Source organism: Cygnus olor, chromosome 20, assembly GCF_009769625.2.
Source record: "Cygnus olor isolate bCygOlo1 chromosome 20, bCygOlo1.pri.v2, whole genome shotgun sequence".
In the NCBI taxonomy this organism is placed as follows: domain Eukaryota; kingdom Metazoa; phylum Chordata; class Aves; order Anseriformes; family Anatidae; genus Cygnus; species Cygnus olor.
The window spans coordinates 3,314,796-3,339,359 of record NC_049188.1 but is presented as its reverse complement, the minus strand read 5'-3'; the positions used below and the strand labels follow the sequence as shown (position 1 = coordinate 3,339,359).

At 57.3% G+C, this 24,564-nt stretch overlaps 1 protein-coding gene across 11 annotated transcripts in view; it reads left to right on the top strand.

Moving 5' to 3' along the window:
• GTF2IRD1 (GTF2I repeat domain containing 1) overlaps nt 1-24,564 on the top strand; it is a 58,196-nt gene continuing 33,632 nt past the window's right edge. For 4 of the 11 annotated variants that reach the window (XM_040532911.1, XM_040532909.1, XM_040532910.1 and 1 more), the window contains exons 1-4: nt 1-88; nt 18,046-18,174; nt 20,122-20,263; nt 23,257-23,403. In XM_040532911.1, coding sequence (XP_040388845.1) covers nt 18,052-18,174; nt 20,122-20,263; nt 23,257-23,403 — 412 coding nt within the window. In that variant the 5' untranslated portion in view covers nt 1-88; nt 18,046-18,051. Of the gene's footprint in view, nt 89-486; nt 663-8,303; nt 8,475-10,364; nt 10,385-12,361; nt 12,612-18,045; nt 18,175-20,121; nt 20,264-23,256; nt 23,404-24,564 lie in introns of those variants that run through there. The other 7 variants (XM_040532902.1, XM_040532900.1, XM_040532907.1 and 4 more) reach the window with 6 other exon arrangements.

The window sequence follows — 24,564 nt, the reverse complement described above, 5'->3', positions numbered from 1 at the left end:
GGCCCCGGCCCCTGCCCCGGCTCGGCACGGCCCGGCCCGGCCCCGCCGCCCGCCCCCGCCCGGAGCCGCCCGGGGAGGCCGGAGCGCGGTGAGCGAAAGTTTGGGCCCTTCCCCGGCCGCCCCTCCCCTGAGGGGGGCTGGGGGGCGACGGGGATGGGGGGTGCGGGGGGTCGGGGATCGATTTTGGGGGGCGTCTGGGGAGGGCTGGGGGGGGTGGAGGGGGTGGAAAGGCGGCGGGGGTGGGCTGGGGGAGCCCCGGCACCTGGGGACGGAGCTGGGGGACCAGCCCTGGGGAGAGAGCTGGGGACAAACCTGGGACCCGACCTGGGGACCCGACCTGGGGGACCCGACCTGGGGACAAACCTAAGGACCAGACCTGGGGACACACCTAGGGACCAACCCAGGGACCAGAGCTGGGGACCAGAGCTCCTCTGCGGGTCCCCGGGCCGTGCCGGGCTCTTGCCGTGCATGGGGATGGCGACAGGGATGGGGACAGCCACCGGTGCGATGGGGAGAAAGTTCCTCCCCGGGGAGCCGCTGCCCTTGTCCTTCCAGCGCGCGGGGCTGGTGGCGGTGGGTTGATCCAGGATAAGCCGCAAATCGGAGCGATCCCATTACCGCGTCGCGCTGGAGCGAGCCCCGGACCCGGCGGTGCGTTGCAGGTAATCCCGGGTGTTCGCGGCCGAGGGTCGCCCCACGAAGCCGGGGATGCTCGGGATCGGTCGCACCCTTGTTGAGCTCCGGACGGGTGGGGATGTCGGTGCGGAGCCTCTCGTGCTGGGAGCCCCCGCTGCGGGGTGGCTGCTCCCTGCGGTCCTGCAGAGGGGCTGCAGCCGGAGGAGGACCCCGCGATGTGAGCGCCGTCGGTTCGGCAGGGTCCCGGCTCCGTAGATCCTCACCGGAGGATCCATCACCTGTCCGAGCCGGGAGAATTTCGTGCTTCTGTGAAAACCACCGCAGCGCTCGATCCCTGAATGAAGAGGCGATGCGTGGGCTGCCCGTGTCCAACTGGAGCTCTCCAGCTGCCGCGGGCATCGAAGCAGCTCGGTGTGTCCCCCGGGTCCCATGCCGGAGCACAGAACCCTTGCATGCCTGTTTGTGCCACCGAGATACCGCGCCCGCTCCTGCACCTCTCCCTTCTTCCCTGCTGACGCTGCCTCAGTGGCCACCCGGGTCCCACTGGGTGCTGCGGCCCCAAGGGGACGCCCAGGAAGGTGCCAGACAGGACACGCACCCCTGGGGACGTGCTGCCTGCCCGTGCTGGCCCTCCTGGAGGGGTTTCGTGTGTCTGTGGGGTGCTGGCGCTGCGGCGGGGCTGGTACGCCTTCTGGGCTCATGCTGGCCTTCGGGAACCAGCATGGGAAAAGGGGACACCAGGAACGCCGGGCACTTCCCACACCCCCCAGTCTGTGTCCTGGGTGGGGGAAGAAACCCCCCGATAAGGGGCATGGGGCTGTCCTGGGCAGGTCCGGGTGCCACCATGCATCTCTGCCCATGCATCGCCGCTTCGCTTCAAGCCTGGTGCTGCTCCCGGGTCTGATCCCGAAAGCAACCCCACATTTGTGCTTCTTCTCCCGCGCCGCTCGTGCCGGGGAGGAGAGGCGCGAAGGTCCCCGGCGCCTTTGGGTTTGCTAATGAGAAGCTGGAGAGGAGGGAAGGAACCTGCTCAGGGACGTATTTAGCAACTTGCCCTACAAGCCCGGCGTGAGGGACGCCTTGCCCTTGCTCGCTGTCCTGGCAGCCTGGCACGGGGAGGCAACTTGCAGGACCTCACACGATGCAAGAAGGGCCCGTTTTTAGGCTGTTTCCATCTCCCAGCACCCAGAGGACAGGCTGGGCTGTCCTGCACCGGCACCTGCATGGACGGCGCCACCTCTCAATCGAGCAGTGCTCGGCTGAAACGAAGGGAAAAAAAAACCCAAACCCCAAAACCCCAGACCATAACAGTGGTTGGAGTGATCTCCTGCTGTTGGAGCTAATGGGGGATTCCCATCTGCTGTTCCCACAGGAAATAGCTGGGATTTTTTTAGGCAATTATCAATGCCCTGTACTTCCTCTGGGAATTTCATCGGCTGCACCCTGGCGGTCAGGCTCGGTGGAGGAATGCGGAGGGACGGCGACGGGGCCCGGGCTCGTTCCCTGCCAGCCGCGGTGCGGGCACAGGACTTGGTGCCAGCCGTCCCCGTGGCAGAGGATGCATTTGCTCCGTTTGCTGCTGGAGCATAGGTTGTAGCTGGTGGTGGTCATAGTGGTAGTGGTGGACGTGGTGGTGGTGGTCATCACAGATACTGAGGTGTGAGTGGCACCACCAGAAGCCTTTCCCTTGAGGACGGGAAGGAGAGGACCTACTGGGAGCCTCTTCCCAGGATGGAGATGTCCACCAGGAGCTAAATTTTGTATTTTTAGAGTTTCTTTATTGGCAAGTTCCCAGCTGAAAGCTGTATGGAAGGGTCTCCTGGTATCTCCTGGATCTTCCCACCTGGAGGTTCATCAGAGCAGCAGGGCTTGAGGCAGAAAGCAGGACCATTTCTCAGGAGGTGAGCGGTTGTTGCAGACCAGGGCAAGGTTTCCCAGAGAAATTGCTCTGCCCAGGTGCAGCCTTTCACTTTCCACTGTGTGTTTTATTTCAATCTCTCGAGACATCATCTTTAAAAAGAGGTTAGGAGCCCTTGGTCTGGTCAGAAGCTGTGGGAGACTCCAGGCTGCGCAGTGGCTGTGATTCAAGCAGACCTTACAGATTGTGGGTTTGGGGTTTTTTGCTTATTGTTTTGGGCGAGGCTGCAGGTTTAATCCTTCCTTCTGCACCGCTTAACGTGACCCCATGGATCGAATTTGCTTTCAGCGGCGCTGGGAACCCTGCCTGGTCGAGGTCCCACCTCCCCACCGGCTGTGTCCGACCGGGAGCCGCGGCCCCAGGCTGGGTCCCACCGGCTGCGTGCCGGGACTTGGCGGGGGGCTCTGGTCTGAGACAACCCCACGGAGGAGCTTTATCAGCTGGGGAGGTTCCGTGTTACATGCAGTGCAGGTGGGAAGACCTTTATAGGGTCTTGTGTTTCCAGAGCGGTCTTGGCTCACGATCTGCTGCCAATCGTCGCTTTTCAGACGCTTTGATGGTGATTTCCAGGGGGCTTACCTACACCATCAGGAAGGCTTTCCCCATCGGGTAAATGTTATTAAGAAAAGCACTCAGTGCAAGAATTGCCTTCTTAAAAGCAGATTGCACCTTGGTGGGATTTACATTTGTATATCCAAACAGCTTCTGTTTGAATTTTCTGGCTTTTGTGGCTTTGTCTCTGCTCAGTGCTGTGATGGCTGTTTTAAGAAGAGAATTAACTTCAACTAGATGAATAGTAGACCGGCACAGACTATTGCTCTGCCTTTGCAAATTCACAGCAATCTAATCATCCTTTACCAGGACTTTCTTCCTCAAAGCTAATCTCCACCTTTCCCTTGAATTATGAGGTGCCTCCATCTTCATCTCCTCTAAACCTGCAATATCAAAGGGAGCAAACCCACACGTGGAGGCTCAGAGCCTCTCGGGAGCTACTCTACTGTTTGCTCCAGAAGCTTGAAAGGGACACAGATGGATGTCCCTTGCGTGGATGGTGTCCTGTGTGGGGTCTACAGGGGTTTGGTGCTTCGCTGAGCCACCCCAGCAGCTGGGGCTGAGCATCAGGGATCTGAGATCTGCTCCTGGAGCCGGGGAAGCAGGGCAGCTGCAGGGGGTGGGAAGGTGCCCCGGAGCTTCGGTCGGTCTGAAGGTGACAGAGGTGAAAATCCTGTGGGAAGGAGGCTTCATAACTTTTTTTTTTTTTTTTTAATATGTCTTGTACTTTCTCGCAGTCTGGTTGCTGCCAGGTGCTGCGCTTCCTGCTTAGCTGGGGGGGAGCATTGATGTTCCTGGAGAACAAACCTCCCCCCCCATGACACACGTGAGGGATTTGCACACTTCCAGGAGAAAGGCAGTGCCTGCCCCGTAATAATCAGGAGCTTCATGGTGTAATTTGTGGGGGAGAAATCCCTTTAAATGAGACGAGGAGGTGTGCAGCCAGGTTGGGGCAGGGGATGCACCATGGGTTGTGTGGTTGAAAGATAAGTGGTTGAGGAGCCCTTGGCTTCCTCCTTCCCTGACAAAAAAAAATGGAAAAGCAGAGAAACCTCAGAGCTTTCCCTCTCTCAAATGATGACCAGAAGAATTTAGAGGTGGTTGTTTTGCCCTCGCGTGGAGGATCGCGCCCTTCGGTGTGCCCACCGCATCACAGGCCCGAGTCTAGGCCGCGCTCTGAACTGTGGCCATGGCTCTGCTCCCCCACACTGTGGAGCCTCGTGGTCAAAAGGCCGAATCACAAATCTTTTTTGGTGCCTGTGAGCTGCCCATGTTTTCCTGTTGCCTAAATCAGTGTGTAAATGTGAGCTCCGGAGTGGTGGGTTTTAGTCCTGCAGGCACTCGTCATTTTGCCTTGTTCTTTTCGGCACCGGGGCTGCTGAAGCCCAGGGATTGGCTTCTGTCTCGCTCTTTATTGTTCAAGAAATACAATAAAGGAGTCTCGTTAGGTAAATATAACGATGTTACAACCCGCCATCTGCTGAAGCGCTGCGTGGAGTGGCAGCAGCTCCTCGGTGAGCTGCTGCTGGTGGGGCCGGAGAGATGTCACCTATTTGGGGCCGCGCACCTTGTGGTGGAAATGGGGTGGAGAAAGGGCTTTTCCTTATGGCTTCCTTCCCCTTCACCGGCCTGGGGACAGTTAAATCAGACTGTGACAACTGATTGCCATAGGAGCAGGATGGGCTTGTGGGGGGAGACTCCCTTGAGGGTCATCAGCGAGTCCCCCAAAAACCAGGCGTGCTGGTGCCGCCTTCCTGAGCCGGAGCCTCCGGTTTTACTGTAAGGAGATGTGCTCGTGCACCGGGACATCTCTGGGGGTGCGGGGCTCTGGGGGTGGGTGGGCACAGCCTGGTCTGCAGGGATGCCCCCGAGATGCCACCACATCTGTGGGAGCTGTGGACATGCAGCTCTGCTCTTCCCCCGCCGTCGTCCTTCCTCCCGTGGGGCAGCATCGCGGCCACTCAGGGCTGGGAGCAGCGACAGGGGTTTTGGGAGGGGGGGACACCCACGCAGGCGCTGGAAGCGCTCCCGCAACCTCCGGAGGCGAAATATGTTAGGAACTCTGCTTGTTTAAAGAGCCTTTGGGGTTTGGGGCCTTAAATAAACATCCTGGTTGGGGTTGGGGTTGGGGATGGGGATGCTCAGCCCGCGGGAGGCCGGGGGGGCAGGGAGCTGTACGGGTGCCCGGAGCCTGCGTGCGCCTCCTGACAAGGTTATAAATTAGCGCCATTAGAGGAGGATCACCGAGAATAAATCGCTCTGCACCCTTTCGGGCCATTGCTGTGCTGTAATTTCATCTCGTCTTTCTGGGGACAAATGCCTAGAAAGCCCCTGGATGAAATTACAGCCACCCAGCCCGCGAGGGGGGCACTGCGCCCTGACTTCCAGCCGGGTGTTCTTGCCCCCATCTCACCAGGAAGATTCAGGCACCCCAAACAAAGCTCTGATGGAGGAGCTGAGCACGGTTTGCATTGAGAACCCCACAGGGGTGGGAACAAGGGATTAGCAGGGTGTTGCTGCAGGGGTTTGGGGCAGGTTTTGCCAGGTGCCCGGTGGCCACGCTGGCCCCGTGCCATCGCTCACCGTGCGGCAGTGTGCCCGACCCGAAACCCCGGCCAAACAACACTGCTAAAACCAAGCAGCCCATGTGCTATTAATACGAATGTGTGGCTAGAGCAGGAGGCGGGCGACCTTTATCAAGACATTAAACATTTATTAAAACCATTAGGATTAGCATCAGGTTATATTTATTTATTTTCTTTCATTTTACAAAAACTGGAGCACGTGAGCCCCGTGAGATGGCCACACTGGTGCAGTGCATCCCCCGGCTCTGGATGGGTCCGGTGCCCAGCGCCGCTTTGCTGGAGCCAGGGGTGGAAAAGGGCGAAGGGCGGCGTTAGTTGGCTTTTTCCCACCTGCCCAAAGGTATTTATTTCCCTTATGATGGGACTGGCGACCGGGGGATTATTCTGGGCTGTGGGCGAGCTCCCTGCATCCCTCCTCGGGTTTTCCCAAGCTGCTGCTCCGCAGATTACGCGCGCTCTTGAAAACGTCTTTGTTTTCCGATGTTTGCTATTGTAATTTATGTATGATGCTGCTGCTTGTTGAAAAACAAGGTCTTTATCTCCGTGGGAATTACACCTGCATAAATACAGCCCATCAATGGCTGCGTGCGCCAGGCACGCCGTGATAAAAGCCGGCTCCGGCGCCGCAGCAGCACTGCAAAAGTTTCCCCCACTTCACCGCTGCTTTCCTCCACTCCTCACACACCCCGGTGCTAGAATGCTCCTTGAAAGCGAGCTGCTGGTTTTGTGGGCGCGCCGCCCTTTCATTTTCTTATTCCCCAGTTCTTCCTCCCCTAGCATCGTAGGTATTGCTTAGCATCGTAGGTGTTGCTTCTGCTGTTGAGCATAAATATTTTTTTGGTTCCCAGTTGATTTTTTGGGGGCGAAACGAGTGTTTTCGCGCTCGACGACCTCCCGGTGCGACGGAGCCGTCGGATGGAGCCGCGAGCACGAAGGGGCTTCTGTGGGCGGCTGCCGGCGCAGGACTATTTTTAACACAGCCGGGATTTTACCGCGTTGCCGCTGATGCACGGGAGCACGTAGGCATCCTTTCTCATTTTTAAACCCGATAATTAACGTTAACGTGCGGGCCGGCCCCGCTGGGGAGAGGCGCTGCCGACGATGCTCCGGGTTGCCGGGGACGGCAGGCAGGTGGCCGCCGGAGCCCTTCGGAGGCGCGGGTGCTGCAGGACCAGACAAGCAGGAAGGGAAATCGCTGCCGTCGGGGATCCGGCCGCGGGCGTGGAGAGCGGTGGCGGGACACGCTCCCCGTCGGCACCACCGGACGGACAGACGGACGGCTGTCTGTCCCCAGCCTCCTTGCCCTGGCCAACCTTCCCCCAAAGTGGAACGGAGGTGGTTGAGTGCATGGTGGTGTCGCACAGGTGGGAGCCAAGACGTGGGTGCCAGCAGCTCCCTCCTCTTCCTCCTCCTCTTCCTCCCCACAATTATTCGGTCGTGGTCAGGTCGGGGGGTGCCAAGCCCCTGCACACTCCCCACCTGGAACCTCACAGCGATGCCGGTGCAAAGCCTTGCAGCAAACGCAGCTCTTCTCCAACTGATGTGCTGCGGGCTTGTGAAGGGTTTTTCTTTCTCGTTTTTCTTTTTCTTCCTTTTTTTTTTTTCCCCTGCGCTAACCCGCTTTTAGCCAGCGCTGTTACAAGGCGTTTAAGCCCAGAACGTTCCTTCTCGGTATTGATTTTGCTTTCTGCTTAAATCTCTCTTTATTGCCCTTGGTATTTTGAGGAGCTGGAAGGAGAGCGGGGAGAGCTGAGCTGCCGCTTCGAAGAGTTTTGCCTTGCATGGGTGGAGGCTGAGGGAGAAATCCCTGGCGATGGCAGCTCCCCAGTCCTCTGCCTCCCGCTGTGGGGTGAGGGCTGGGACAAGCCCTGGAGGTGTCCCCGTCCCACGGCTCCGTGTCAGCCGGGGTGCATGGAGCAGGCTCCGAGGATGTGCGGGAAGGGCTCTGAAGCCTCAGGTGCCTGATGCCCAGGTAGCACCGGCACCCAGAGGAGCCGTGTCTCAGCTGGGTGAGCATCCCAGCAAATCCCGCAGCTCCTTGGGGTCTTACATAGGAGCTCAGCTCCTGTGTGGCGAGGCCGGGAGCTCGGGGCGGGCTTCGTGCCCTTGGTTCAGGGTGCGCTTTGGAGCCGTGAGCCCGGTGTGCTGCTTCTCCTGAGGAGGTCAGGAGGTGGGCAGGGGGTGCAAAATAAGGCCCAACAGCCCCGTTCCCAGGGAGAAATGTTCTTGGGGTGGCCGGCTTGTGTTCGTTCCTAGGCTGTAGTTTGGACCAGCTTTGTCCCCGTGTTCCTCCCTGCGTGGTTGGTCGTGATGGAGAGCCCCGCTCTCGGGTCCCCCAAAGAGCTTAACGTGCCGGTGTGATGATGGCACGCCGGGATTTTGCTACTAATAAGCAAATAAACCTTCTAATGAGCTTTTTGGACTCCTCCTGGCTCGGGCTGGGCGCGGGGCAGAGGGCAGGCACTGGAGACGTTTCGGAGGAGGAGGTATGGCAGCGCACAGCCCAACTACAGCCTCTTTAAATATTTACCTTCCCAGCACAAGGCTGCTCCGCGCTTCCCCGCCGCGCGCGGCAGGTCGAGGGCTCTCCAGCGCCCTGCTCCGGAGGCAGCTGCTCCGATTGCCTAATTGCTTGCCGCCCATTTAAGGGGAACCGATTAAGAAATTAATTCAGAGTCTTAGGCGGCGCAGAGCCCGATTTGAATGCTTTGATCGCCGCGGAGCAGGGACGGATGCGGGCGAAGGCGCTGCTCGCCATCCATCTGCGGCGGGAGGTAATTAAGGTACGGCTGGCGTTCGGGTGGTCACGGCTCCGGCGCGGGTTTACGCAGATGTGGTCGGGCTTGTTTATATGTAGGTTGTCCTTTTTTCTCTGGGTTTCACCCCAGAATAGCCCGGAGATACCCTCTGTCAGTGCAGGTGAGCCCAGAGCCCTGCTTGTAGAGAGGGATGCTGGGGATGGGGAAAACACTCTTATTTTTTATCGGTTTCTACAAGTTTTGTGGTGTGTGGGCACCAGGGGTTTGGGGTGGGGATCCATGCTTGGTGCTGGCCTGAATGTGGGTAACCGAGCCTCTCGGCACCGTTTCCTTGTCATCCCCACACCCATGGGGGGCTCCGAATCGGAGACGCTGCTTCGGTTTCCACTTCTCTGGGTGCTGGCAACCCGATTAAACCATCGCAGCGCTGCTTGGAAGGGAAATGTGCCATAAGGCAGGTTTGCTTTTTGCAGGATTAAAAGCAAATAAATATTTATACAGTATGCAAAGCAGGCTCGATAAGATATGCATATCAGTGAGAATTTGAGGCGGTTTAGTTTTGGGTACAAGATTAAGGGGTGTGCGTGTCGGTGCATTATGTAGTTTTAAAGGGATGTTTTCCTCCTGCTGCACAAAAATAAAAATAGGAAGAGCGAAGAGCGGTTTGCGCTTCTCGGTCCGCTCTGGTCTTGGGTTTCACGATCTCCGTGCATCCCCATATCTTTAACTGCAGGGATGGAAGAAAGCCAGGGAGAGAGGGCAGTGCAGGCTGCATTTCGTATGCAAATATCATGCTGGCCCCGTTCCTAATATTCGCTGTGTTTACACGTAAATGCAAACAACTGTTGACTTAGTTTCAACAGATAATGTGTTTCATAACACAATGGAAATTAGAATTAATCTGGAATTTAGCAGGGGCTGTGTGTGTTTCCGCCAGAGCTGAGGCTCCATGGGGGCTCGGGACGGGGCTCGGGTGATACTCAGCACCCCCAGCCCATGCTGGGCAAGGGGGGGGATTTCATTTCCCCTTTCATCAGTTCTTGCAATTTTTTTTGTGGAGTCCCTCCTCGCTCCTCTTGATGGGGGGACCCGTCTGCCACTGATTTGCCGTGCTAAACCAGCCTGAAGGCGGTCCGGGCGCCGTGGGAAGGACGGGGGTTCCTCTGCAGGATGAGTGAGCTGAACCGGCTGGGAGTGCACTCGGGGACAGCGTCCCCCGAGGTGATACGGACATGGGGTAATGTGGGGACAGCTCCTCGTGGGGAGCGAGGTGCTTGTGGGAGAAACGTCAGCGTCCGCATCCGCCGCGTCCCCCAGGGCTGGGTGGTAGCGCCCAGGTCACCTTGTCCTGGTGGTGACTCCGCGTGGAAGCATCCAGGAGAGGCCCCGGCTGCGTTTTAGGGCCTCATCCTGGCCTCCTCCGGCCTGGGGCAGCCCTCGCTGGGCTCCCAGCTCTCTCTGAGGCTTCCTCGTAGCCCCGGGGAGGAGCAGCATTGCCCAGGAGCCGATCATTTGGGAGCAGCGTCATCGCCGTCTCAGGGCGTCTGCCTGTCCCCGTCCATCTGTCTGCCCATCCCTAGTAATTTTTAGCCGACTGGCTGGCTCCCACCGGGCGCCGGCTGGAGGAATTGGGATGTGTGCTGGAGGAACTGGGATGTGCCATCAGCCACCGGCGGATCTCCGCGGGGACAGGTGGCACCGGTGGGGATGTCCCGGCCCGGAGGCGTGCGGTTTTGCGGCCGCCAGGGCCCCCGGGGATGTCCTGCCCGTGATGTTGGGGTGTAGGGGAGCCGGATGCGTCCCCGGCTGCTCCTGCTGCCCGCATGGGACGCGCAGGGTAATTGGATTCCTGCCCGGGCTGGGTGGGGGCCGCGCGCACCCGGGGCTGTTTGTGTCCCGGAGCCGGCGGTGATGCGGCACCCCGATAGCGCCAGGTAAGGGCAGGATCGCTGGTGTGGCGGTGGTTTTTGGGGCTGGGGAGGGAAGCGGGGCTCCCATCCCGATGCGCACGCTCAGCATCGCCCGCAGCTCCTCTGTCAGCTCCTCTGTGGGTCTTCCCCTTAAATAAGTGGAAAAAAGGACGGAGCAGGATTTAGGAGCAGTGTGCTCCCGTGTGTCGGTGCTAACCCCCCAGGCTCCAAATTGCTTTTCCATGTCCTGTGTGTCGCTGACGGTTGCGTGTGGGGGCTGCGGGGCCCCGAGCGTCCTTTAATCCCCGCGGAAGGCCTATTTCTTTAGTTATTATTGAGCTTATTTATGCGGAGCGGAGCCAGGCACAGGGTGGCAAGCAGCACGTCCTGTAACAGGGGGAATACTCGCTACTGAAACAACAATAACCAGAGAGCTGAAATATCAGCGATAAAATTAAACCGTAATGAGATTAGGCAGTGGCTCTTCTACCCGAGCGCGCCTCGCGTGGAGATAATTACCCGGGAAGAGCAGCAAGCACGCTGCGGGCACGGCCGCGGGCTGGGATGGGGACAAGGGATGGGGACGGGCACCGGGGCTGCTCCTGGTAGAAAAGGGGAACGGGGCTGAGCCCCGAGGAGCTGGACAAGGTGCAGACCTCGCCAAATTCACCGCCCCAACGGGAAGGCTTCGGCTGCAATTTCGTGCGTCGCTGGCTTGAAGCAGCCCAGCTCGTGTCCGGGCGCAGGAGCCGCGGCGTTTTGTCACCGGCGGGTGGGATGGGGCAACAGAAAACGTGCTGGGGCTGGGACCTCGTCGGGAGGGATTCGGTTTGGGGGTTTCGTTTCTGCATCCCCAGGCACGGGGCATCACCTTCACCCGCACGCGGGATTTGCCTTTGATGAGGAGGAAAAAAGGAAGGGGAAAAAAAATAAATCCATGTGGCTGTGTGATATAAAATCTGAGTTTAGATCTCAGTAACTGCATGGAAAACAACAGGCTTTTTATGTTGGCTCTCGGGGTAGGAGGAGAGCAGGCTAGAATAAAGATTTACAGTGTTTGGGAGATTAAAGGCCCTTGGTACATTGTTCAAATACCACGAGATTAGTTTCCAAGGAGACGGATACCAGTTGCCATAGGCACCGGGGGGCCAGGAATTAGGATTGCGATTTTTTATCCTGATCACGCAAACAGTAGCTGAACGCTGCTAAAACTCCGGCTTTAAATAACACGAGTGTTAGCTTACATACCAAGAAAGCAGAGTCTGGAAACTGGATCCCATCCTCTCCCCGCTCCCCATTGCCCTTGGCTTCTCGCAGGGCGCCTCGGCCGCAGCCGCCCTGTACCGCGTTGGACCCAGGTTTAAAAATTCGGGTGCCGCAAAGCGACGTGGGGCACAAGCCCCCCGTAACACCAGGTGTCCACCACCAAATGTTGGATTTTGGCCCCGTGTCGCTCCTGATGCAAAGCCCCGTGCGTGATGTTGGGGGGACGATGCACGGCACCGGTGTGCGCCTCCTCGCCACCAGCCAGATTTCGGCTCCTGCTCACATCACCCCGACGTGCAACCCAAATCCCTGGTGCAACCCCAATCTTAGCCCCGACGGCTCCGGGGCTCCCGGGCCTGTCTCATCTTCCTAACGAGGCTTGCTCTCTTTTCGGGCCGCCCCGCAGGAACTATTCGTGGGCGGCAGCTGCAGCGGTGCAGCACCAGAGCGAGCTCCCGGTGCCCTCTCCTAATTTTAGCTGCTGCGGGCCACCCGCTTCTGGGAAATGCAACCCGAGCCCCGGCACCGCCGCAGCACCCATCCCTCGTGGCCCTGCAACCTGGGCACCCCGCTCTAGCATCGGGTGCTCCCCATCGCGGCGCTCGCAGCGTCCCTTCCCTGCCACGGCGGCGACGCTCCGATTAACGCTTTGGGTTTCCCCCCCTCCTCCTTTTTGTTTTTTTGTTTTTTTTTTTTTCCTTCTTTAATAAATGAAGAGGCAGTTGCTCGAAGCTAGAGCTTCTGCGCCTGCCCGTCGGGAGGTTGCGGCGTGGAAACTTGGCTGCGTGGGGATGCTTGAAACGCGCGGCGGAGCTGGAGGGAGCGATCCTGCCTGGCTGCGGTGACATGGAGGCGTTATCGGGGAGGGCACCCCGACTTCCAGCCGCCGCTTTGCTCCCATCTCTCTCTTTGCCCTGTGCAGAAGCCCCACGATAATTTTCCTGTTCGTCGTGCGTCCGCCGAGATCGGGATTTAGAAAAGAAAGGTAGCGGAAGAATGAAACGCTCGGATTTTGATTTCCGTAGGAAAAAGCTAAATTCCTGCTGCGGAAACGTCTCCTGGCTGCTCACAGGAGCCTCGGGTTTGTTCTGCGCTTGTTTGCGGAGCGGGACGAAGCCGCACCGGGTGAGAGATTTGCCGTGGATTAGCCGGGGCAGCGGCGCTCCGGCTGCGGTGCCTGGGGATGTTTTCGGTTCTGTGCCGGCGCGTACGTGAGGAGCTTTTCCAGCAGGTGCCCTGATTTCTGTCGGTAAAGTAACGCAGGGGAGGAGGTGTCTCGTGGCCTGAAGCCGTTCCTCCCAGTATTATCCAGCTGGAAAGGGTTAAAGAAAACCAACAGACTGGTTTGGTTTGGGGGACCCCTCCCGGCCCAGGTGCAGGGGCTGCTGGCACTGTGGGGGTGCAGGCGCAAACCGTGCGCGTGGTCAGGGTACCCCAGACTGTGCCCGGGGGCTGTCTGGCCCCCGATCACCTTCATTTTGGGACTTTTGCGAACAGGTGTAGCAAAAAAGGTCTGTGGATGTGGGGAGAGGTGTTTCAATGGGGCGGTGGTTATGGGGCAGTGGTTGGACCAGGTTATGGGGCTGGGGGCATGCAAACCTGGCCTTGTTGTTCTCGCACTGGACACGTTGGCAGGGCTACGTGGGTACCCCAAAAATCAAAGCCCCCATGCCCTCAGGAGGGCTGCGCAGCAGCCTGGGGGTGAGATTAGAGATCTGGGGGCTTTTGGGAGTGTTTAGACATTTGAGAATGTTGATGGATGTTTTGTGACCGGCAGGTATGGTGGTTATTCGCTGGAGCTGGCATCGGCGCCGACCACGCGGCTCACCAACCGCCGGCGGGGCGGACTGTGCAGAATTAGGCGTAGGGGATTACATTTTAGCGGGTTATGGGATCGCCAGGGCGTGCGGAGCAGTTACTTCTCTGCTGGCAGGCCGTGCAGTTGGAGCCTTTTGTGAGCCCCTTCACGGTGCGAAGCAGTCGCTTGCCGGCGTGCGAGCAAGCTGCCCGTGCCGAGCAGACATCCCCATCGTGGTGACAAAGAGCGGGGCCGTGCCGCGGTGCTCCCATGCCCAGGGCAGCTCTGGTTGCATCGTCCGGCGTTGCTGCTGCTGCTGTTTGTTCCAGCACTCGGCAAAACCCCTCGCTGCAATTCAAGGCAATGCAAGTCAAGCCAAGGTTCTCATCACCGCCAAAAGACCCCGAAGTCCCCAAAATGTGTTGGGGTAGATCAGTGCCGTCGGTCGGCGTCCCCTCCCTGCAGCCAGGTGCTGCCCTGGCTGCGGCTCCTGCCCCAAGCCCGTGGGGACATCGGGGACGCGTCGGAGCCGGGGGCCGCGGGGACGGTCCCTGCGCCGGGAGGGCGGGTGCTGTCCCTGGGGGGCTGTGCCCAGCCAGTGCCATTAATTGTCCCTGCAGCTCATATCGGGACAGCTCATGATGAATTTTAAAACGCGTTTAATGATAGCTGGGGCTAATTACTTAAATGTCCTCCAGGGCTGGTGTAATTTCTAAAAATCCCCTTAAATGCGCCTGCCCAGAGCAGAAGGCAATTACACCCCGGATCCCTGCCAGCTCATCGTTACACACACGGACGTGGCTCGTGGGCGCCACGTCCCCCCGGCCACCAGCGTTTCGGGTGAAACCTCCCGAGTGACTCAGGAGCCCCAGCACCATTTTCTGAAGTCCTTTTGATTACGTGCAGGCGAATTTCCCCCAGCAGTGCTCCAACGCCTGCCCCAGGCCGTCCCTCCTCTCCCCCGGAGGGGTGAACGCCCCGTGAGCCTATCTCAAGACCCACCCTGATATATTTCTTTGAATATTTATACTCAGTATGTTTTGATATATATACGCTTCATGCAGTAAAAATGGCCAGGGCTACATTTTTATAGACCTGCAGGAAAAAAATAAATAAATCACTCGATTTGTTTAAAGCTGGTATTGGTAGGGAACAGGACGAGGAGGCGATGCAGAAAGTCCTCGGTCCTGGGCACGCGGCTGTTCCCGTCCCGCAGCATCACAGGTCCCCTGCTCGGCACGGGGCTGAGCCAGGGATAATGCCCAAAAAAGAGGTTATTGCCTTTTTTTTTCTTCCTTCTGGCTGCGGGACTTGGCTTTTGATGCCGCCGTGCATCCGTTCCCTTTGCTTGGTCCTAACTGAACCTGTTTATAATTTGAAAGTTACAACAACGCCGTTTTGTGCTTGGAAATTTCCTTTCGGGGGGGGCTGTTCCTGCTTTGTTTGCCTTATTTTGCTGTTTTGTTTGCTCGGAACGCTTTGGAAATGGTGACGCAGCGCGCCGGGCGGGCGGATGTTTATTTTCGGGAGGGATGCTGCGAGGCGGGCGCGGAGGCGATGCTCTGGCTTGGCGTGGGGATTTTGGGGACCAGGTCTGTCCCTGTCCCCAGGAGCAGGCAGAGGGGGCAGGATGGGGCTGGCTGGTGGTGGGGACGCAGCAGCACCTGCAGGAACAGCTCCTGGTCGGCAGCTGGGACTCGTCCTCGGCGCCCGGACCCCTCGCTTGGGGATTTCGCCGGGCCCCCGTCCCACCCGCAGCCAGCCCTAACTGGTGTAAGAATGGTTTACCCCAGTTTCCCTAAAGCTTAGTTTCCCTCTGAGTAGACAAACAACTTCAAGCTGTACATCTTAATTTGATTTGAATAAGCCTATCGCTTGCCATGAAGTCTTTTTTTTCCCTCCCGTTTATTCCCCTTCTCCCCTTCTAAATCCGCTGTCGCTGCTGTTTGTGACCATAAATGATTAAAAGATTTACAGGAATATTCCTCCCCGCCTGAGATGAAGACCCAGATGCATCAGTTGGGCCACATTTGTGCTTCCCCTTGGGGGGAGGCAGAGGGACGAGGGTGCTGCAGCTCGTGCTCACCGCAGGGCCGCCACCAGCCTCATCCTCTGCACCATCAGCTGCAACGACCTATCTCTAATAGTAGCAGTATATAATAATAATTAGGGCACTCGTTGCTCAGGCAATGTGATCAAAATAAGGCTGTTGTCCACCAGCGCTCCCAGGAGGGTCAAGCAGCGAGCGGTGCTGCGTCCCCGGGCCGCGTCCCTTCCCGGCGGGGCCTCCGGGCGATGCGCGGTCCGAGGCCGGTGTCCTGGCTGGGACATCGGTGGCATCCCTGCCCGCACGGATGTCGCAGCTCGCGGTGGCTTTGTGGCACCGAGCCGCTCGAGGGCTGCCTGAAGCCTGCAGGTGGCACGGCCCTTCGTCCCCCAGCCTGCAGGGCGGCGCGCTTTTCGGCTCCCCGCTGTGTTTTTGGCGAGCCTTTTGGGTCCCCTCCCCAACGTCGTCCCCGGGGACAAAACTCCGCCGTCAGCTTCGCTCGGGCAGGCAGCGCTGTTAAGAAATGTCAGCTGCTTTTAAGAGGATTTTTCTGGGTCAGTGTTGGCGTGGTGCAGCAGAAGCGCTGGCACTCATCGCTCCGCCGGCCAAAAGCGCCCGCGTGGCCCCAGCGCGGCCCCGCTGTCCCCTGCCACTGTCCCTGCACGAGCAGCCGACCCAGGGCAGGTCTGGGACGCAATTTCTGCAGTTTGGTCGTTAGCATTTCCCTAACGAGGAGTTGTCCCTGCCCTCGTTAGCCTGTTTGGTGCCCTGCTGAGTGCGCTCGTCCCTCCCGGGCACCGGCAGAAATGCCCCCATGGAGACAAATGGGCCAAACCCCACTTTTCTCCCCCCAGTTTATCTGGCACAGATTTGCCTGCAGCTAATTCCTGCAGGTCGGATGCAGGCGTGAATCAGAGCAGGGCGGTGAACCGATTCGGTTCTCGCTTTGACTTTCCGCCCTGGTTTTGAGCACGGTTTAATCTCGGCCCAGGAGGCACCGGCACCGTGCGCGGTGCTGCCGGGCGGCTGCGGTTTTTGTCTGCGCAGCAAATCGAGTTACGCGCAGGCAGCTTCATTCATATTCCTCGGCTCGCCCTGCCCGGCTCCTTCTAATCTCGCCTCATTAGAAATTCCCCGGCCCCTTTTATCTGCTCGCAGCTTCAAGCACATGATTCACGGTCTGGTTTGAATGGCTCGCCGGCGTTCTCCTCTCCTTTTGCCATCCTTTATTTGCAGCTTTCAAGCCGGGCAGTGCCGTGTAGCGCTCTGCATCTCCCCTTCCCCACATTTTTGGGTGCTGCGGGCGCGATGCTGTGTGTGGGATCCTGGTGTGGGAGCAGACAGCTCGGTGCGGGGCGAGCCCCTGCCTCAGTTTCCCCTGCAGTGTCGGCATCGCCCTGGGTCGTGTCCCGTGGGTGGACCCGTGCGTGGAGACCTGGCGCTGTCACTGCACGTGGGGCTGGGTCCAGCTCAGAGCTGTGTGGGGACACCAGGTGTTGGTACTGTGGGATGGGATGTTCCCCGTGCTTATCTCCGCCACCTCATCCCAAGTGGCTGGATGCTGTGGCGTGGCTCGAGCCAGTTCAATTTTCCCTCTTTTTTCCCCGCTGTACACCGAGGGATGGAGCTCCTGGGGCTCAGCTCCTTTTTGGCTGCAGGGTCCCTGCTCCCACTGGCTTTGACCCCCAGGAACCCAAACCTTCTCCTGAGCGGCTGTTTGGGTGACACCCCATTGCCTTAAACCCCTTTGAGACCAAAAAAAAAAAAAAGGAAAAAAGAAAAAAAACTAACGAGACTTTTGCTTTCTCCCCCAAACTGAGCTTGTTGGTGATGACCGAGGTGAAGGCAGAGCACCCCGTGGCTTTGGTGCATCCTGAGGACACCTTTGGGTGCCAGACTGTCCCCTCGGCGTAGGGAGAGCCCCTGGGTATGGGGAGCGTGGGGTGGCTGGCACGGTGTCCTCATGGAGACATGTGTGTCACCCGCTCCCTATCCGCTCAGCATCCTCCTGTTTGGCACAGCCACGACCCCCTTTGGTCAGGGTGTCCCTCGTGGTGGTGACATCTGCCCCGGGATGTGTCCCAGGGCTGGAGGTGACCCCGCTGGATCAGCCGGTCCCGGTGCTGCCGGGGCGCTTGGCGCTGGCGCCGGGGTTCAGTTACGGCTTGGCAGCGTGCGCGGTTATCTGCTTTTTCTGCTCCTGGCAGGGATGAGATGATTCGCACGTGGGTGTCTTCCGCATGCCTTTGATTTTCTGCTTCTCCTCTTGCTTCTACCCACCCGCGTGTGGGGTGGCTCCACCGGAGAGATGGGGCCGGGGGCGTGGGCTGCCCCAGCCCCGTGCCGTGCCTCAGTTTCCCCTGGCATCGTGGTGGTGCCACATCCCTGTGCGTGTCTGTGGGGCAGGAGGGACCCAGGAGGAGCAGCAGCACTGACAGCAAGCTGAGTGCTTGCTCAAAACCCGTTTTTCTTTTTTTTTTTTGGCGACTTTCATCAGTTTTTTTGCCGTGAGGGGCACGCACCGTCAGCACTCCTGTCAGTAACACAATGCCTTTTTTTTTTTCCTGTTTTCAGGTGAATATGGCACTGGCAGGGAAGCCTCTAGACGTGACCCTCAGCAGCTCCAGGCCTGAGCAGTGGAATATGGTTTTCCCCCAGAAAGATGAAATCATCACCAGTTTAGTGTCTGCCTTAGACTCCATGGTAAGAGGCCGTGGGCACCAGCGCGCGGCGTCCCCATCCCCTCCCTCCCACGTTTGCCATTTCCACCTACTGAAGGCACCGCTGCAGCCCGAGCAGGGCTGACAGCCCCGGGGCTTTCAGGAGAGGGCAAGGAAGGAAAAACCTCCATCACGGAGCCGTCACGTTCCCCTCTGCCGCGGTAAAGCCCGCGGAGCTGCAAAATGCAGCACGCGCCCCGTCCCGACAGCCTTGCGGACGGGGATCAGCCCCAGCTCATCCCAGCTGCGCCTTGTTTCCCCATTAATATTTATGTCGGTGTCAGCTGAATGTAGGGGCTGGATTGTTGTTTTTTCTTTCTTGCTGTTTTACCGATGTTACCGTGAGCTTTTACACAACGGGAGAACAATGGCTTTTATCTGGGAGAACAAAGAAAATAACTTTCATATCTTTTGACGTAGAATTCCCGGTGGAAGCCTTGCATAAGTCAAGCACGCTTACATAAACAAGATAACTGTTGGGATTAATTCTCGTGGACCAGAGCTAATCTTATTTTTAACTGCGAGTGTGATCAGGAAGGGAAAGTGCATGTGTGGCAACAAATACCTAATAAAAAGCAGTGTGCTAAGTAGCCCTCCCCTTTAAAGCCCAGCAGTCAAGGTATTCACCTCGAGTGCATCTTCAGCTCTGTGCAGGTAGGCATTTTTCCCCCAGACAGCAATTTCCTTCTTTTTGACCACCATCACCACATTAAAGAGCAGGTTCCCTGGAGCTGACGCACCCCACGTGGCTTTGATGATACCCGTGCGTGCCATCCTGTACAGCAAATCGTGGTGTCATAGTCGGGTGCCTAATGAATGCACGTTCCACAGCCTCCGAGCCTCACCTCCCGCTGTAGGTTTCATAGTTCCTTCTTGCACGTTGGGCTTTTCTCTCCCCCATCCCGGAGAGGGAGGGGGGAGGGTGAGCGAACGGCTGTGTGGTGTTTGACCGCCAGCCGGGCTAAACCACAACAGCAAAATACTTCAAGTTATGTTGGGTTCTTGAAAGGAGGCTTCTAAAACCCGTATATTTTGGTGATGTGATTAAATACTCCCTTCCTGAAGAAGCTGAGCAGGAGGTAAAATGGCAGATAGAGTCTGCTTTAAGCCCGAGTGAATCAAAATCACTGTAAAAACATGTGGGGGGACTGGGAGAAGGTGGTGGCTGTGGTGGAGTTTGGTCCATGGGTAGCTGCTTTCCTGCTCCATCCCTGCCTGCCCTCGACTCGCAGCATCCTCCAGCTCACTGGGTCATGCTTTGGGTCACCTGCACTCACTGCTTGTCATCGCTTAAGGATGGAAGTGGGAAAATTCCCGTTTAAATTCCGAGCCGTGGCTGGTGTCCTCATGGCGTTGGTGCTGTGGCTTTGGGGAAGGGACTCAGGCTGCGGGCACTGCATAACAATCATAACGAAAAATAATAATAAAAATGCATATACACGTGTGTTATGTATAGCAGGAAACACACGTTACATAAAATGGATTAATGGAGGAAGTTCTTTTCCATCTCTTTAATGTTTTGCATAACTGTACAAGAAGAATCACTCGGCTAATCCAGACTTTGACCATATTAGTGTTCTGTAGCCGAAATAAGATTCCCGTGCTCCTTATTATGTTAGGGTTGGTGGAAAAATACAAGTCGTTGGGTTTGCTTTTTTACCAGGGATGTTTTCTTCTAAAGAAATACTATGAGATGGTTACTTTTAGGGGAGGAAAAGTAGAAGCGAAATGCTTTCAAACCAAACCAGCTGCTTTTTGCATATCTAAGCCACGTACCTTTATGGAGTCGTAAAGTTGCCAAAGTGTTTATAGAGTAGTGGGTGCCATAAAAACCATCATATTTGGATCAAAACAAGAATATCATTGATGATGGATGCGGGTAGCTGACGCGAGGCACCGCTCCGGCTCTGACCCGGCCGCGTCTCCGCAGTGCTCCGCGCTGTCCAAGCTGAACGCCGAGGTGGCCTGCATCGCCGTGCACGACGAGAGCGCCTTCGTGGTGGGCACCGAGAAGGGCAGAGTCTTCCTCAGCGCCAGGAAGGAGCTGCAGGCCGACTTCCAGAAGTTCTGCCGTGAGTATCCCGGGTGGGAAGGGGGAACGTGGTGGGGCGCGCTTAGCTGCGTGTGCGGGCGATGCGCTCGGGTTCCTTAATTGTGTGTTCAAAGACGCGCCAGTTGCAGGAGCTTGGTGCTCCGTTAGCTCAGGACCCCAAAATTGCACAAAGAGGCTGAGGCTGGGGGAATGGGGTGGATGGGAGCCTTTTTCAGGGATGGCACCTCATGCTCTGACTCCTTTCCAACGCATCCTTTGGTCAGTGAGGTCTGGGGCACGGCCATCTTGGGGAATTAGCAGACATCGGTTCTTCCAGGGAACAGCCAGGAGCCAAGGGTTTTCTTCTGCTTTTGGAAAGACAGGAACAGATTTGGGGGACTGGGAGTGCTGTTTGTGGGGATGTTTACTTTTGGGGGGCCAACAGAAATGGAAGGACACCTTGAGTGTCCCAGGTGCCACCACCCACTTTGCCCGGACGTGCATACGCTGTCCTATATGTAGGCCCTACAAAAACAAACCGAGAGGCTAGGGGAAGGCAGGAGAACCTGTGGTTTGGCATCATCCCTATCAGGCCAGCTGGAGCTTACCCCCACTGGTGGGAAGGGAGGTGGTTTTGGTGGCGCTGGTGAACCCCAAGCTGGGGAGGGGTGGCCCAGAGCCGATCCGCTGGTGCCCAGTGCCTGCAGCGAGCGCGGCCACCACGCGCGGTGGGACGTCAGTGGGGGCAAACAGCCTGCGTCTGCGTGCACACATGGCCTGGTGTTGATGGAAACCATATTCGTGCTTAATCCGTTAGAGAAATTGCCCAAGAACGGTTCATCCTAGTGAAAACATGAGTGCTGTAAAGCTGCCAGGGTCACTGTCTGCTTGGATGATCCGTTGCACATGTGCCGGGCGAAGCGGCACTGCTCGCCCGGAGCGGTCGGATTTGCAGCACAGCTTCCCCGAGCGCCTCGGCTCTCCCGGCCCTGCTCCTCCGTCCTGCTGCGGATGGGAGGCTGACATTTCTCCCCCTCTGTTTGGAGCCAGCAAAGCTGCCTGCAGTTATTCTCCATCTTGATGCATTTCATTCTGTGTGCAATTTTTTTTTGAACAGAGGCATTTCAGGGAAGTTTCTGGGGGTTCTGGCTCCCCACCGCAGGCAGAAGGCAGGAGAGAAACTTAGTGGGCAGTGCAAGGGAGCAAAACCTTTAAGTTAAAGACAAACTGTGTCACCCCACAGCTCTCGTTAGCTGATGACTGTCTGCAAATCTCACTTTTGGAAACAGCCACAAATGTTCTGCTCGGTGACCTCCAGCTGTCCTGGGGCAAGCCTAAAGGTACCCAGGCGCTCAGCGTCGGGTCGGAGTTCCCCTCGCCTTCCGTTTAATTTACACCTTTGTGAAAATGGAATTGTAACATCTGGTACAAACCATGAAATCCTGATGGTGGGGTTCTGACAAAGCGGCTGATACTCGAGACAGGGTGAAATGCGATAACTCTGTCTTGAATTATAAATGGCCGAGGCTCAGCTCCACTACATAAAGCTCTTACAACTGGCATGCATCGTAAAGCATCCCTGGAAATGCCTCTGATTTATAGTCTAGCTGCCCCCTTAGAAAGGATCTGAAATAATCTAAACCAGACATCACCGGGAGATGTAAGAAGCCTCTTATCTGCCGAGCTGTGCTCCTCCGGGCTCACAGACCTCTCTCGAACGCTCTCGTTTATCTGGAACTCTGGCTCAGCCTTTCCTGACGCACAGGGGGACTTTGACAATTATAAAGATTGATGCTAATGGAGGGGTGTTTGCGCCTCGACAGGAGGGAGAGTCTTGGAAGGTGTGAATTTGGGTGGATTTCACCATGTTTGTAAATTACCCAGGGTCTCCTCCCCAGCAGCGTCTCAGTGCCCCATCCCTCTGGCTTCTTAAAAATAATAAATAAATAAATAAATACATAGGGGGGGAATTTAAAAAGGGTCAGGGTAGCAGGTGGAGGTCTCCACTCAAGTCAATGATGGGCGGTCGAGACACTTTGCAGCAGGGAAACGAGGTGCAATGTGAGAGCAGGGACGAGGAGGGACAGCGTGGGGGTGACATGGGGACACTCCCCAAAGCCACCCAACAGTGGCGGAGTAATGCGTACAGTGATTTGTTTTAATTATTATTATTTATTCTAAGTCACTTGTGCCGGGTATCAGGAGAAGCAGGACACGAGCCAGCTCCCAGAGCTGGGCACAGGGCAGTCACCTGCCCTCGGTGCCGATGTCCAGGCAGACGTGGCCGTCCTATTTCTGTGTCCCCGTGTGCCAGGAGGGGTGGGCGAGCTTCTCCTTGAGCACCCACGCGGCAGCCAGGGCTGATCGCTGGTGAGAGCCTGTCGAGGATGATGAAGGAATTAGTCCTTTGCCACTGAAAATCCCTGGTGAATCGGTTTAGCTAGAATGGCAATAATGCACTTGTAGTGTTTAATTTTCTGTGCATTTAGAGACGCAAGGAAGTCGTTGCCGAAGATATGCTTTATTTGAGGTTTAATGGGGGAAATTAGCAGGAAATAGCTAGTATTACTGAGGTACGTGATGCTGAAGGGTAAAAAAGCCTCTGAGAAAGGCGGATTTTCTTTTTTCAGAGAGATTGAAGGCTAAGCAGATTGAAACCAGAGAAAAGAAACACACTGGCCAATTAATCACAACAGCGTCGGCGCGGCTGGGTGTGTAAAATGGGGGTGCTAGGGCACACGATGGCACTGCTGCCCGTGCCTGCACCTTTCCCTGCATGTCTGGGGCTGTCGTGGGCACCCCTGCTGCTTAAAGGATTTTGCTGACACCGGGGTCTGGCAGGGGGTCCAGTGCCTGTGGGACTACGGCTTCGTGCGTTGGGTGGGCAGGGATGTGTGCTGAAGCAGGCGGTGCTCAGCCAACTGGTTTCGTCGTCTCATGCGGTCACTGCCAGGTGCTTTGAGGCTGCTGGTGGTGTTGCCCGTTGAACCTTTTCCCACCGCAGCATCTCCCTTTTCTTCTCTCCGCCCGCAGGAGTCCAGCAGCGGAGGGAGCAGGACGCAGAGGCGCAGAAGAAGGCAAAGGAGTGCGGGCGAAGCGTGCTCAGGGTCTCCCCGGACCAGGGATCAGACGTGTACCTCCTCAGGAAGATGGTAGAGGAAGTGTTTGATGTGCTTTATAGTAAGAACCTTCACGATTCCATTTGGGGATTTGGATGGCCCCGGGGCTTGCTGCGCTGCCAGCTCCAGCCCGCCTCGGCGAGTGTGCCCCTGCCCGTGGCTTTGGGACCGGTGGCCCCCAGCACGGTGGCACCTGCTGATGTGCAGGGTCTGCACTGTGCTGAGAGCAGGTCCAGCCACTGCCTCGTCCCTTTGCAGGCTGGCAGTGAAAGGGGCTGTGCCCCAAACGTGTAACACCATGTGCCGCAAAAAAAATCTCCCCTCTTGGGGGGGGGACCCTCCATCAGGCCAGCTGAAGGCTCTGCCGAGGGCTAAATGGGGTTCTCACGTGCACCTTCATCCCGAACGCTGCCTTACAGCATCTCCTCACCAGCGCGTGTCGGGGCTCTGCAGCGCCTCGCTCTCCCCTTTCCGTGGCAGGCCTGCTTAAAAGGAAAAAGATGACTTTTCTCGCAGGCGGCCCCACAGCCTCAGCTCCGTGAGATGAGCTGGTGCCATTCCAGCACATGCATCATCCCCAGCAATAAAGCTTCTGCAATTAAAATGTAGATGACCATATGGCTGCTGCTACGTAGCCCAGTGGGTTGCAGAGCTCCCTCTGGGCCCAAGCTGTGGATGCTGGAGCTGCGGCAGTGCCCACTCCGCGCTCAGGACGTCCCCGATTGGGGATCTATGGGGTTTGCTCGCAGCATTTTGGGTGTTAGCAGTGAGGATCAGGCTCCTCGTTGTTGTACAGCTCCACGTTTCAGCGCCTGCTCCTACCTGCACGCAGAGTTTGCTGCTGTTTATTTGAAGCTCGCCCCGCCAGTGTGCACTGCGGGCTTTGCAGAGGGAGGGGAGGCAGCATCGCTTCCCCCGGCCAGGACAGTTGGGATCAGAAGCTGAGGTTTTCTAAAACCACTTAAAGAACTTGGATGAGGTATTCCCATTAAAGGGGGTGATCAGATCCTCTCGCCGCCTTTGAAAGGCTCAGCCCAAGTCATCAGGAAAGGGAAATGCAGAAAAGCCAAGAGAATGAGCCGGGGCTGGCGTTGCAGCGTGGACAGAGCCCCACGCTGAGATGCAGGCTTCGTTTTCCTGCTGCTGCAAGAAAGCTGGCCTTTAAAGCCTCCGGGGAATATGGCAATAATCCTTATATAATGTAAATACCTATTATATGAGA